The sequence below is a fragment of the Sander lucioperca genome, chromosome 1 (assembly GCF_008315115.2).
Source record: "Sander lucioperca isolate FBNREF2018 chromosome 1, SLUC_FBN_1.2, whole genome shotgun sequence".
In the NCBI taxonomy this organism is placed as follows: Eukaryota; Metazoa; Chordata; class Actinopteri; order Perciformes; family Percidae; genus Sander; species Sander lucioperca.
In genome coordinates, this window is record NC_050173.1 from 34661592 (window position 1) to 34676014 (window position 14423).

The window sequence follows — 14423 nt, forward strand, 5'->3', positions numbered from 1 at the left end:
TCTCTGTTGTCTTTTGGCCAGAAGCTGCTAAGCACATCAGCAGTGATCTTCTAAGATTTGATCAAACCATGCCAGTTGAGCACAGTGACACCAGCTCATATGACCTTATTAAATTTAGCTCCACTTGCTGTATGAGTAACAGTCACTGACCTAAGGAAACAGCAGTGTTGCTTGACTAAAAACATTGTTGGGAGTGTGCGGATGTGTGATTGTCCATCTGCCCTTACACCCTTCATTAATAAAGCCCATTAAAAAGCCACTTCCTCATCATTCTTCATTAAAAGGCAGTGTTGACAGGTGCCTAAAGTCAACAGTGTAGTTGCCCAGCATACACTTTGCTTCAAGGCATTAGTGGGATAAGATTGAAATGGTCATCTACCAGCCTGACTGACCTCAGTGTGGTCGCTATGATACTAAAGAAAAAACGCATTTCAAATGTGCCATTTATGCAACACCCTTACACAGTAGGACTTACAGACATACACTTTATTGCTAATAGTTTATAGGATGGTATATTTGTGACAGAGCCCTTGGTTTTTGGTAAATTAATCATACCGATACGATGTTGAACAGAGGAAAGACATCTTTTAAACACATAAGAGCACAAAGAGAACACGTTATTCAAATCTAAATCAGAATAACTGAGTAGACTTAAATACTTCCGCTCTCCCTATATTGACATAATATCTCATCATAAAGCACTATAAATACAGTGGTTTTCTTCAGTAAAAAGCTCTTTACAGTAAATAAAAGGGAAGTGAAAAGAGGATGTAAATGACAGAAAAGAACATGCTTGGTTTGACAGCTGCTTTCATTTCTGTGTCCTCTTAGTGCTGTTATTTATTGTAATAGCAGCAAAGGTTGTGTCGGAAAAACAAATAAGAAGAACAGAAGCATTTAACTGTCTACAAAGCTGATGACTGTCATTTGATCCAAACTGTTTTTGATTGTTGGTGCATTTTTTTGTTAGAGATATTTTTGTAGACTTAAAGACTGAGCACAGATACCTCCGGCTGTTTATTGAGACTGTCTACTGGGAAAGTATTCAAATGATGATGGACTGCAACATATCAGTCAATCAAAAACTTGACAAATCAACAACATATTAAGCTGCGGTGCTTCTGCTGAAAAATCCATCGGTCCTTCATACAGGTTAGTGCACTCCTTTGTATACTACTGTATAGCGGATGGATTTTGTTGTTTTTAGGCTTAACTTTATTTAAAAATGTATTTTACAACCGTGGCCTGTTTAGATTGAGACTGTAGTCAAAATAGCAGAATAATTAGATCACACAAGTCAACATACACAATAAATAATAATATATAATATATAATAATATAATATAACAAATAGCACAAAACACAAGTTCAGAAAGATAATAATTTAAACCATGCATTTAACACAAATGAATTTGTTAAATTCAGTATTTCAAATCTGACTATGAATTTCAAGAAATTGCTATCTGTATTTAAATTTGATAAATTATGCTTAACACATGACTGATCAAAGGTAATTATTTGTCAAACATATGTATAATTTATGTTGTTTTAACAGTTTATTTTTGCACGCATTCCATTTTATATATTATATTGAGTATTTGTTAATGATTATTCATAAACCTTTAAGAAATTGTTTGTAAACTGTCAATACACATTATTTGGATGGCTATTATAATGTTGCAACTGTTGATTATATTATGTTGTTAATGGTTAATAAATACTTTACAAACATTATTTAGATAGCTATTATCAGTGCACAAATAATCACATAATCATCTTTTATGTAGATCTCCAAAAAATATTAAATGGGGCCAAATGAATGTTAATCGATGCGTTATAAATCACTTATTAATCATTCACAAATTATAGGCATTTGTTGCAACTTTATATCATTCAAATCATTTTTATAGATGTCTACAAAACAATGATTAACCATTGACAAATTATTAACTATCTATATAGGATAGGATAGACTTCACTGGGGAAATTCCTTTGCTACAGCAGCTCAAAAGAAAAAATGTACACACATCAGAATAACACAAACAAATACACATTAAGTGGACATAGGCGAAAAAATATACATTAAGTATAAGAAATAGAAAATAATATAATTATTAATAAGTTATAATAATAATAGTAATAAATCAAACATATTTACACAATAAACATCCTTCTATAAACAGACAGTATATAAACACAGATGTACAGATGATAGTTTATACATATAAGTGTATAAACTAAATATTTTATATTGCACTAAACTAATGTTAAAATTAGGGCTGCTCGATTATGGAAAAAACCATAGTCACGATTATTTTGGTCAATATTGAAATCACGATTATTTAAAACGATTACTCATCGACTTTTGGAAAGATGTTGCATTTATTGAACTTAAAAAAAACAGTAAACAGTTTAACCAATCAACAGTGAAACACCTTAAAAAGTGAAACTCCCCTAATACTTTTCCTATTTGAACTGTTTTCAGAACACAAGACAAAATAGGAATTTACTTGCAAAACGTAATATGCAAAACAATTGGTTTTTCTCGATTTCTCTGTTTTTATGACCGTTAGGAGCTGAAATCGTAATCACGATTAAAAATCTGATTAATTGCACAGCCCTAGTTAAAATAACTAAAAATATCATCATTACTGATAATTAGTTAACATAATCAATCACCATTTCATTGTTTGTTAACAGTAAAATAACTATCAACCAACGTTTATTTAACTATCAATTTACCATTTATTAATTATGGTTATTATAAAGTCTACCTGTTATGACCAAGTAGAGCACACTGCAGGTCAAATAAGGGAAAAACAAACAATCAAGTCACATCTTTAGGAAGGTTCCAACGTTCGGTATTGTTGAAACTGCTTTAGAGAGGTTTACACCGACTATTTTGTCCATTACTATTTGTTCCAATTATTTTGTCCACCCCATTTATATCTATGAGGGAAGGCTAAATAACAGAAACATCTCCCTGTGTAATGCAATACAGTTCAACAGCACCACAAACTAGACCCTTCATAAGATTTATTGCAGGACGGTTTTACTAGACTGCATTAGTTCTAGCCAGGTGTACCTAATAAACTGGCAAGTCAGTGTATCTATCAAAACTAACATAGATTTTTATTTCCTTACTTTTATCCAGGCAAACAATGAGGCCTGTGACCGCTGCCCTCTGGGTGGCAGCCATGTTGATGGGATTCAAGTTGAGTGGTTCATCCCCTGACAGCATCGTAGATCGCTCATCCAAAAACCTCTCCTTTGTCCCGAGAGACCTGCCACAGACGGCTGAGTCTGTAGACCTTTCATGCAACCACATACAGACACTTCACCAAGGAGACTTCAAAAACACCTCCCTCCTGAGGTTCCTCAACATTTCGTGGAATAGTTTGGATGACATCGACGCAGGGACGTTCCTCGACACGCCACTCCTAGAGGATCTAGACCTGTCACACAACAGACTGAGGAACCTGTCGGCTCAGCGGTACCTGCTCCACACAGAGAACCTTCTGGTGCTAAATTTGGCCTGTAACAGGTTTCTCACCATGACACTGGGGAGGGAGTTCAGTTCCCTGGTAAAACTGGAGAGATTAGCACTTGGAGCGCAAAACATCAGTGCGGGTGATTTCAAGAATATTGCTGAAGTGAAACTGCGTACACTGACCCTTTCCCTGGAGAATGAGGTGAGTTATACAGCAGGCAGTCTGAAGGATGTTCATGCTCAAAGGCTTCAGATAGCCTCCACTAGTGATCAAATAATGGACCATTATGTGGTTGATGATGCTCTGTCACTTTTTGATGAAGTGGAGTTGATGGATTTGACCGGTGGCTACAACGCCCTGAGCGAGCAGTTGACCAAGAGAGTAGAAATCCTCACATCTCATCTTTATCTCACCAACATATCAATCAACTGGAAAGACTTGACTCACTATGTAAATGTGGTTCTGCTTACATCAATCACCCATCTGAAGGCCTCTGATGTGGCCATCTACAATTTGCCTTATATAGACACTAAAGTGACCAAGACATCTGAAATGAAGTCATTTGAAGCCAGACGGGCAGTGGTGAAGTCTTTCCTTTTTTCACAGGAGGCTGTATACAACTTTTTTATCAACATGCCGGTGAAGAGTGTAGCAATCATTGAGACTTCAATCATACACATGACATGCCCAAAGTCACAGAGTCCTATCGTCCTGCTGGACTTCTCCTATTGTGCTCTATCTGACTCCATCTTCTCCAGAGTGGAGGGTCAACAAACTGTTGAATGTGAGAATCTGAAGAATGTGAGAAAATTGACTCTGGTTGGCAACAATCTTAAGAAACTTCTGATGCTGAGCAAACGTGTGCAACACATGAAGTCCTTGCAACATCTGGACCTCAGCCTCAACTCCCTGGTTTATGATGGTGTGGGAGAATGCGTCTGGCCACCAAACATCACCAACATGACTCTGTCTTCTAATGGTCTGACGGACTCCATTTTTAAATGTCTACCAAAAGGAACAGAAACATTGGACCTCCAGAACAACCAGGTTTCTGTGATACCATCATCCATCTTTAAACTGGAGAACCTTTCATCTCTGAATCTAAATGCTAACAGACTACGGGACCTGCCAGTATGTAACGGTTTCCCCATACTGACTGAGCTCCTACTCAAGTCAAATTCCCTCCACGCACCATCTGTGAACAAGCTGGAAAGCTGCCACAAACTAAAAACCCTGGACGTCAGTTACAACCCCTTCACCTGCACCTGTGCTCTGAGCAGTTTCATAAGTCTTGGCATCAAGTCTGAAAAGAAGAAAAGCCACGCAGAAATTAAATTGTTAAGTTGGCCATTGGACTATTACTGCACCTACCCAGAGGACGTTAGAGACACCACCTTGAAAGACATCTCAATCCCAGAGGTCTCCTGTAATGTCTTCCTGCTAGCTGCCGTCATCTTGTGCCCAGCAGTGGTAATGATTATCGCAGTTGTGACCCTGTGCCATCGTTTGGATGTTCCCTGGTATATGAGCATGATCTGGCAGTGGACCAGAGCCAAACACCGCGCTAGAATGCGTCATGTTCGACCTGAAGATCTGGTTGGGGTTGAGTTTCATGCTTTTGTGTCTTACAGCCAGCATGACGCAGACTGGGTGAAAAATGATCTCCTCCCCAACCTTGAAGGCTACGCAGGAGGGCTCCGAATCTGTCATCATGAGAAAAACTTTGTGGCGGGAAAGACAATTATTGAGAACATCATCGACTGTGTGGAGAAAAGCCGACGCTCCGTGTTTGTTCTCTCTGCTCACTTCGTCAAGAGCGAGTGGTGCCATTATGAACTGTACTTCGCCAGCCACCAACGCCTTGCTTGGGGCTCGGATAGCGTTGTGCTGGTACTGCTCGAGCCTCTGCCTCAATACCTGATCCCATCCAAGTACTACCAGCTGAAGTCCATGATGGGCAGGCACACATACTTGGAGTGGCCTCAGGACAGGGCCAAGCACAGGCTGTTCTGGGCTAATCTCAGAGCTGCCCTACAGGCAGACCTGCCAAATGCACCAGTGATAGAACTAGAGGAGTGACTGTGGAGGAAAAGAAAGTAGGAAGAGAAAGTGTGAATGGAACAGAAGTGAGGGTTTGAAAGACGGAACATTAGGAGTAAAAACTTTGATCTAGTGCGAAAAAGTGTACACATTCGTTGGTATTCTTTCTTAAACACAGTGGTTCCCAAACTGGGGGGAGTGCCCCACGGCTAAATGTAAATAAATGATGCATGGTTCAGCTGCACTGCTAGCAAAGCATGAGGGGGGACTTTAAAAATATTTGTATCTACAAGGGGGGGGGGGGGGGCACATGAGCATACTTTCTTGAGCTAATTTTCAATATTGTACTATGAACTGACTTATTGTAAGCTTGTAAGATATGAATCATATGGCAACTTCTTTAAACCTTTTAGAGGGCATTTAATTGAAACAACGTATATAAACTAACACTTCAAGTTTGTAACAAAAAAATAAACCTTACCCAGGAATATCAAAATGCACTTAATTCTTTTGTCAATATATTGGCTCCCACAAAATGTCACAATATGATTAAACCACTTCAAATGTGGTTGGGCACATGTTGAGAAGAAAACTACACACATACTATGAAAACTGCATGAGCGCTGTACATTTAGAAAAACAGTATTCTCTCCAACTCTCTAAAAAGAGAGATCCACTTTTGAGACAAGGAGAGGTATTCTTTTCGGAAGAGTTCAGAGATGGATGATAAAGATGAGAGAGCTAGACGTGTGTCCTGTGTTGGAGTCATGAAGTCAGTCCAGCTGCATTAGAACTGTGCCTGGCATATCAACTATGAAAAGGTTCAAAAGTCACAGGCCATGTGTCAAGGAAGAGACTGGATGATGATGATTTTCTCATTAATGCAGAAACGGTGAAGCACACTGTACAGGTTCTCTCCACAACGCGACACCTGCCTCTCCATGGCCAGACGGAAATCTTCCTTCACTCCTTTGGTGATTCCACGAGTCACTGTGTGGTGTCTGAAAAAATACAAGGATAACAAAAATGAACACAAACCTACATATGGCCAGAGAGGTATTATTATGAGATGATTTGAGACAGAGATCTATGCAGTAAAGACAAAATCATGGAAACAGCGTGTTACTTTTTCCTTACATACATAAATCAGCCAGTCAACATTGCACAACTAAAGTTTCATCGTCATAAATAAAAACACAGAAAACATGTTCACAAATGAAATGAGTCCAAGTGTTATGAAAAGGCAACAAAAAAAATTGACTGCACAAAAAGACCAACATCATCCTTAAACAACAACAATAACAACAGCGATGACCACAGAAAGACGAGCAATGGCTCAAATAAACAAACATAGACAGGAAATCAAACTAACTCTTGATGTAAAATGACAGGCCCAAATTAAAACAGGGGGAATGACAAGCCTTGAAGTTGGGAATGAAGGAAGGGTGACTGGTTTGGGGGAGGGGCCTGGGGTACCTGTCCATCGTCTGCACCCCTTGGAGCAGAAGGGTATTTAACTCCACCCCCAGGACGGGACTGGGGTTCCTAAGGGACAGCAACATTCAACAACTCTCAGTGAGGGTGCATTCAAGTGTCTTAACTTCTACAGCAATGAATGAAGGAGTATGATGGAAGCTTTATTTAAACCATAAACCCCTTCTCTTTCTAATGCTTGCTCCGTTAACAGCATTTTCAGTTCAGAGTACATTTTCCCCCACAGGCCACGTCTACTTAGATCAGCAATCAACATCACTCTTAGTGTCCTCTTTAAAACAGCAACAGAACGGGAGTGCGCAGAGTCACGATGCAAACTGAAACGTTTCTGAATGGGAGGTGCTTACTTGATCAGCATTCCCTGATTGGGCAGCAGCTCTAGTTGAATCCTCCCCCCTTCTGGAGTACGCAGGTATGCAAACTCCTCCAGCATGTCAATGTCTGACAAAAATCATGAGCTTATGGAAATTTAACATCCAACACAAGAAAACAGACAAAGTAACCACGAAGTAATTGGTCTATATATATTATTTACCAATCCATTCGTGGAGGCTCTATTACGGTTGTGTTAGGGCTGCACGATATGAGGAAAATATCTAATTGCGATGATTTTGACTGATACTGTGATTGCGATATGATTCACGATATTGGAGGGAATGATCATTTTTGTATCATTATTCTCATTTCCATTGAAAAAAAAAAATAATAATAATAATAATAATTATAGTGTGATTTTTGCGAGGATCTGTACCAAACAAAGATGTTTTCTGTAGTCTGTAGGATAGGATCTGTAGGCCGGGACGTTTCTGCAGCACCACAATACTTTATTTTAGAACAAATATTGCGCCCCCCCCCTGCGATTTGGATATTGCACTAGTCCATATTGCGATTTCGATAAAATTGCAATTAATTGTGCAGCCCTAGCTTGTGTGAGTAGTTACAAAAAAGGATACTGGTGACATAGTTGAAGAAATTCTCATACTGGAAACTGCCTTGCTGACAGATCTTTTCCACCGTCTTTAAAAACAGCATCTCGCCCTGTGGCCAGTCATGCTGCAGGAGCACCACCACATGGCCGAGCGACAGGTCGTCGCGGCTGTCTGTGAAGGCACGGAGCTGATTGGACAAAATGGGGAGAAAAAAAAGAGAAAGTGGTTTAGACTAGGTTTAATATCTAAATAGTACTGAAATAGTTACAGTCCAGCTGTAAACATCTAAGACTCCAACCTCTACATTTCATGCATTTACATGGGAAAGTTTCACTAGCTGAAGTACCTTGAAGCAGGCTAACATCAGCTGGAGACAGAAAGGTAACACAGCTTTGCTGGTGCAGGGAAGCAATCTCAGGTCATTACCTAGATATGACAAAAATGAGTCATTGCATAACGTTCTGATGTAATCACAGTTATAGATTTCTCTGCCACATGATAAATGGTGCAATTCACGTGATTTCTGTTTCAAGGGACAACAGTAGTTTCAGTTAGTTCTTCCTCATTAATGCGTAAATAGCAGCAAAGGTAACTTGTGGTTAGTACTGATACTGAGTTGCAGGTTACAACAATCTGTCAACATACAGACACACTCAACACCATTTGTGGGACATTTTTGCTCAATACAAAAAGGTGTATTTTAATTTTAAATGAATTAAAAAGCTGTTCATAGGTCAGAATCAGTAACTTAACGTTGATTTACAAAAGCAGGGAGATTGACTGTTTACTTTTCCTCGTTTTGTTCTTGACTCTGCCGTGATCCTCTGGGCTCTTTGTTGGTTCTTGGCTCGGGGGCACCAGCCCACCGACGACATCAAGCAGCTTCTCACAGGCCATCTGATTAACACATATAGTACAATACATGCATCACATGTCTAACCAAGACAGGGTTAGAACACAAAATTCCATTGAAATAAATTGTCTGCTTTTATTTGGTCATTTGTACTCTAAATCACGTTGTCAGCACACGTTGTCTGTGTGTTATGGATATCTTTTTTTTACCAGGCCAAAACCTTTTCTGAAAATGATTGGTGACCATATACATGATATACTTCTGGGAAAGTTACTAGATAATTTAGGTATGCATGTCAAATAACGCTACATAATAAAGCTATGCATGTTCAAAATGTTTGATAAATATAGAAACTTTGGAGCAAAGTAATCACATTATCCGTTAGTCAGAATGGTTAAATTGGGAAGAATATATGTATGTGTGAACATAATCTCTGGAATCTGAACACCACCTGCAGGCCAGTTGGTGTTGTAGAATTATTTTTGGAGCATGACCCACATAGCATTATGTTTTTGTATAATAGCTCTAACTTCAACAGATGTTAAAATATGTTGAAGAGAAAACAACCTTCTATGTATATAATAGTGTGATATAGACATCAGTATAACAAGATTAGAGCTACATATATATACACACAGGAGTGGCATTAAATAACAGAGAATGTACATCAATTTCAATACAAAATGTATTTGAGCCGAGAATGCATTCAGAATATGGAAAAAATGGGGGATGGAAGAATGAAGACATGCAACCTGTGTTTGTATACGCAACCTTATATAAGAGTGGAGTGTGTGTGTGTGTGTGTGTGTGTGTGTGTTTACCCTGTACTCTCCTAGTGCGTAGTGGCAGGACGCCTGCTGTATGAGAGCCCTGTGGTGCTCCAGACTGCCCTGACCTGAGGGGCTCTGCTGCCCAGGCTGAGGCTGCTGCACTGCAGCCATCTGGTGCAGGCTGGAGAGGGATTTACGGTACTGTCCCTGAAGACACAGACACACACACACACACAGACACACACAGACACACACACACACACACACACACACACACACACACACACACACACACACACACACACAGCATATAGTCACAGACAACTCATGGAGGCACATGGAATATTTATTTTAACATTCATAAATCTCTATCTTCTAATTAGAAAAAGTATATATTGGATTAATTCCATTCAATTTCTCTCTGTTTAATCAATTTGTTGTCATCAACTTGTGCCATGTTTCATAACCTCTAATGCCCCATTCTTTAAATATTGTATAAATTAAGATATATGTATTGCTATATCCTGTTCTTTGCTCCTCCTACAATTGATACGTTTCCACACAGGGATCTATAAAATGTATTTTAGTCCAGAACAAACGTATTCAACAAAATAATTTAGAAAAAATACAAATGACATATACAAAAAATGCAGCAGGTGTCGTGTCACAAACAACGAAAACATGATAATTCATTATAACCGTTTCTTGCCTGGTATATGATCATGTCGCTGAGAAATATTCTGAACCATAGCCAGTTGTCTGTTTTCCAAGAGGCACAGATCTTCTTGAACTCTGTTGAAATGTTACAAATGATTAAAACGTTTTGCCTTCATCCCTGCTCAAAGAGAATTAAAGACAGTTGTATAGAGACATTTTTATAAGCCATGAGAGTAACATCTGCAGCTGTTGTGGTTCCCAATTTATGATATTGTGTTGGAGTGACTGGAGCCTGTCTGGATGGCTAAAACAAACAACACATGAACAGAAACGGTGTTTACCAGTTTCAAGGCCGTCATGGGAGTGAAGAAGGTCCCAGCTTTCCCTCGCTGTGCGGAAGCTCTCTAGAGTCTCTGACCAGCTGGGCATCTCAGTCTTGTTTACCAAAATGTGTCGACCGCGACCTTTTCCCAACCCCTCCTCATCATCTGAGCTCTACATTGACACACACACACACGCACACACAGAGTAAGAAAACAAAGCAGATACAACGGAAACACACTATACTCACATACTAAAACCTATTTAAGAACACATACATAACAACCTTGCACAGTCTTTGTTGGCTAGAAACATGAATGATATCTGGTCAGTCCTCACCATCGTCTTCTCTCTCCCATCTGCCAGTTTGCGTTTCTTATGTGCATGTTTTACTGCTCCTCTTTCCCCCTCCACATCATTATACACCGAGCTCAAATCCTCTACAAGGATCCACGGCCCTGAACTCAACGTATTCACACCTGCCAAACATAAACCCATTATTTGATCTTTTAACCTTTCATTAAAAATTGAGATGCATACATTGAGATGCATATCCTGAAGAACTAGAGTGAAATGAACAAACAAAGATAGAGGCTGACCCTGGAACAGTGCAGGCTGCACAGCTGAGACATAGAGGAAGGCGCTGCGGAAGAGGACGAGCGCAGCACAGATGACCACTTGACTGCAGCAGCGGGACCTTGTGTCTCCTTCCAGACCAGGCAGGTAGCGACACAGCTCCTTCACTCTCTGGAGCATGTCCACATAACTCCTAGAGCATAAGGCACACACACACACACACACACACACACACACACACACACACACACACACAAAAAAACAACTTGTAAAATCATGTGTATATATGCATATACTGCAAGGAATATAAGTGATCTAAACAATCTTTCCTAAGCCCACTAACTTTTACAGACTTTTTAACATGATGGAACCGTCATCTGCACATATTTTTGTGACATCAAATTGTTCCATTTACTTGTTTCTTTTAATTATAATAAAAATGTATATTTATATTGTAGTTCTATAGCTGACCTGTATGTAATATAATGAAATATACACATAGTACTAGCAAATTTGCTTGAATATTCCTACACTACTATTTATATCTATCTACAGTTTTGTATGTATTGCACTATAAACATGCGCTGCCTTGCAACTACATCATGATCTATTTGGAATTCAGTGAGGGTCTCTTATCTATTATATGAAAGCAAGGTCTGCTAGCTCAAAGTTAGTTGTTGTTGTTTTCCGTAGTGAAAGGATTTTGAGAACGGCAACACACAGAGAGCGAGAGGTGAGGGGCAAAGCCTGACATCTCGTCGTGATGTCAGGCTTAATCCTGGAAATACTTCCGTTCATCCAGACTAATGATGGTAGACTTTTGATCAGAAACACCTCTCAGTATAACAAAGTACAATACAACAGAACCTCAAAACGACAGCCTCCAAAATGACCATTAAGTTAAATCAACACCTCAAAAACACTTTCAACAAAAACTGAACATTATGACCTTGCAGGGCTGTTGTACTAGACTGCATAATTTGAGCTATGTGTACCTAATAAATGATTGTATATTACAAGAGTCACCTAAATACACAACAACCATAAAACACAGTACTGGCTGATTGATAGGCAGACAGATAGACTACCTCTGCCCCTTGTCTCCCTGCCACTCGCAGCGGGCTCCAACCACAGCGAGGATATCCAACAGCCTCTCCCAAGGTTCTGCTACCACTGACGACTTTTCCGACAGGCCGTCAATCACATAACGCTGGGAGCCACGGGACACAGTGGTTGACTTCAGAGACCCACCTTCTTGAGAGCCTAAATCAAAAAACGAGAGCAAGAGACAAAAATGTCAGGCAGGCAGTGAATTAGTTAAATATATGAGAAAATATGGAGATAGACGATACTACATATTGAGGAACGTGATCACACTGGGTTAGCACTAAGAAAAAGGTGAAGAGCTACATCAACACAGTGCAGCAGCTTTACCCTGTATCTGTACGTCAGGTGAGGGTCCACGGGTAACATAGCCAATGTAGAATTCAGCTGCTTTCAGCATGTACTTCTGCATCAGGCTGGCCGGCAGGCGCATATCCATGTTGTTTATGACCAAAGGAAGGACATCACACACTGTAATAATCAGAAGGAATTAGTGTTAAAGTCAAGCCTCTAGCAAGTTTGTTTTTGAATGAAAATTTAGGTTTTGAGTGTTTTACTAACCAAAAAGTTTTCTGAAGCAGTTGACAGGCGTCTCCACATTCTCTGATACCTCCGCGTCCAACAATGTTTCTCCTAGATTGACCTAAACATACAGCAGAATATCACTAGAGACTGTTTTAGTGCTGTTTAGTCTAGGATTCAAATGTCTAAACACAAGTGTTATGTAATTATTACATACCCCGTGTTGGACTACAGACTCTGGAAAGCGCTTAAGAAGAAGGAGCAGCATCTCTGCCTTCTCCAAAGTGTTGAAACACTGCTCCGTGGCTTTCAGTAGCATCTCACACTGCACACGGCCAGGCAGTGTCTCAAAAAGCCCTGGGGGAGACAAACACACACTCTTTAGATTTCCAAAACCAACACTGCACTACCCACACTTCATCGTCCCACTTCTGACAGTGTGTTTAACTCCTCTCACCTCGTAGAAACTGTGCATGTTTGTCCTGAGAGTCACTGCGCAGTGCAGCTGTGATGACATTGATCTCTCGCCAAACAATGGGCTGATCTGGAAAGTTTATAAACCTAAAGAATAGACAAATCGTTTGCAAATGTTAGCTCAGACTCAGCAAAGGGCACTTGACAGTAACAATAAGACAACAGAGATAGTAAGGGTCGATACAGCACAGAATCACAATATTTTCCGTAGCAATACTGTATACACGGACGCCAAGTATTAATGTATTTTTTTTTAAGAAAAGATGTTGACAAAGTCTTCCTTTGGGGACATAATTTGAAGTTGGAAAAAAAAAGGTAATAAATTGCAATATATCACAGAATATCGCAATAATATCGAATCATGACATAAGGATCATGATAATATCTTATTGTGGGGCCTATCATGGTGATTCACACCCCTAAGAGATAGTACATTGTAACTCACATGTCATACAGCAGTCTCCCTGCCGAGGCTGTCCTCTCTGCATTGCGTTCAATGATGTACATTTCATACTGTGAAAACACGTCAACCAAATTTTAACAATGGACTCATAACTGAGGATCCACACATTTCAAACACACGATAATGCTTGACAAAGAGAGAGAAATGCATTACACTCTGGTGGTTTGACCATATGCAGCTAAGATGAATGCGTATGTTACCTGTATGTTGAAATCTGCAGGATAAAGGGTTCTGGCAGTTATGAGCCAGGCTTTGGCCGCACAGGGATCATCAGAGACCAGCTCCCGGGCTCTCTTCACCAGAAAATCGCAGTCTTTTTGCGCTGACATTGTACATGAATCTAGCTTTCAGTACCAAAGGCGACAAACTGAACCCACACGCGGTAGATTAATGCATACGGTTATCTTATACGCACACGTCTCGGGAGATAAAATTTCAAGTGCAAGCTGTGACAGTTAGCTAACGTTAGCGTTAAGGGCTAAAGAGAGCTGCTCTGAGCGACATGTAAGAAGTAAGAATACAGCTAGCAATACATAGCTAACGTTAGCTGATTATTAACTGGCATCTTTGCTACAATTACCACACCATGCCAATTATATCATATATATTTAACAACCATGGATATCAGAGAAAAAGAAGAGCAACTAAAAGCCGTTTTGAGAATGACGTTACCAGTAAAAGCTAAACCTTTATTTACCGACACATTCATCTCAAATGTTAAAATTATGA

At 39.7% G+C, this 14423-nt stretch overlaps 2 protein-coding genes across 3 annotated transcripts; one reads left to right on the top strand and one right to left on the bottom strand.

Annotated features, from left to right (window-relative positions):
* The first annotated feature begins 765 nt into the window (after positions 1–765).
* Positions 766–6159, top strand: tlr1 (toll-like receptor 1). The gene is made up of 2 exons (XM_031319317.2): positions 766–1152; positions 3155–6159. The coding sequence occupies exon 2, from the start codon at positions 3162–3164 to the stop codon at positions 5568–5570; it is 2409 nt and encodes an 802-aa protein (XP_031175177.1). The 5' UTR covers positions 766–1152; positions 3155–3161; the 3' UTR covers positions 5571–6159.
* ints10 (integrator complex subunit 10) lies at positions 5928–14413 on the bottom strand. 2 transcript variants are annotated; one of them, XM_031319319.2, is made up of 18 exons: positions 13895–14413; positions 13677–13744; positions 13215–13318; positions 12975–13114; positions 12797–12878; positions 12566–12706; positions 12220–12394; positions 11155–11324; positions 10895–11034; positions 10576–10729; positions 10287–10369; positions 9629–9784; positions 8743–8851; positions 8301–8380; positions 7979–8141; positions 7373–7466; positions 7008–7076; positions 5928–6532 (listed from the first exon to the last, which is right to left on the bottom strand). In XM_031319319.2, exons 1-18 carry the CDS (start codon positions 14021–14023, stop codon positions 6376–6378), a joined length of 2214 nt encoding a protein of 737 aa, XP_031175179.1. In that variant the 5' UTR covers positions 14024–14413; the 3' UTR covers positions 5928–6375. The 2 variants fall into 2 exon arrangements, with proteins under 2 accessions (XP_031175179.1, XP_031175181.1); XM_031319321.2 differs by lacking the exon at positions 7008–7076 and having other exon boundaries at positions 13895–14411.
* Positions 14414–14423: the final 10 nt, after the last annotated feature.

Bases quoted from the DNA above. Each gene is read 5' to 3' on its own strand.
- tlr1 (XM_031319317.2), top strand. From the start codon at position 3,162: ATGAGGCCTGTGACCGCTGCCCTCTGGGTGGCAGCCATGTTGATGGGA.
- ints10 (XM_031319319.2), bottom strand. From the start codon at position 14,023: ATGTCAGCGCAAAAAGACTGCGATTTTCTGGTGAAGAGAGCCCGGGAG. The intron at 12,879-12,974 runs GTATGTAATAAT...CTGTATGTTTAG, and splicing joins AGTCTGTAGTCCAACACGGG to GTCAATCTAGGAGAAACATT. The intron at 12,395-12,565 runs GTAAAGCTGCTG...TTTTTGATTTAG, and splicing joins ACCTGACGTACAGATACAGG to GCTCTCAAGAAGGTGGGTCT.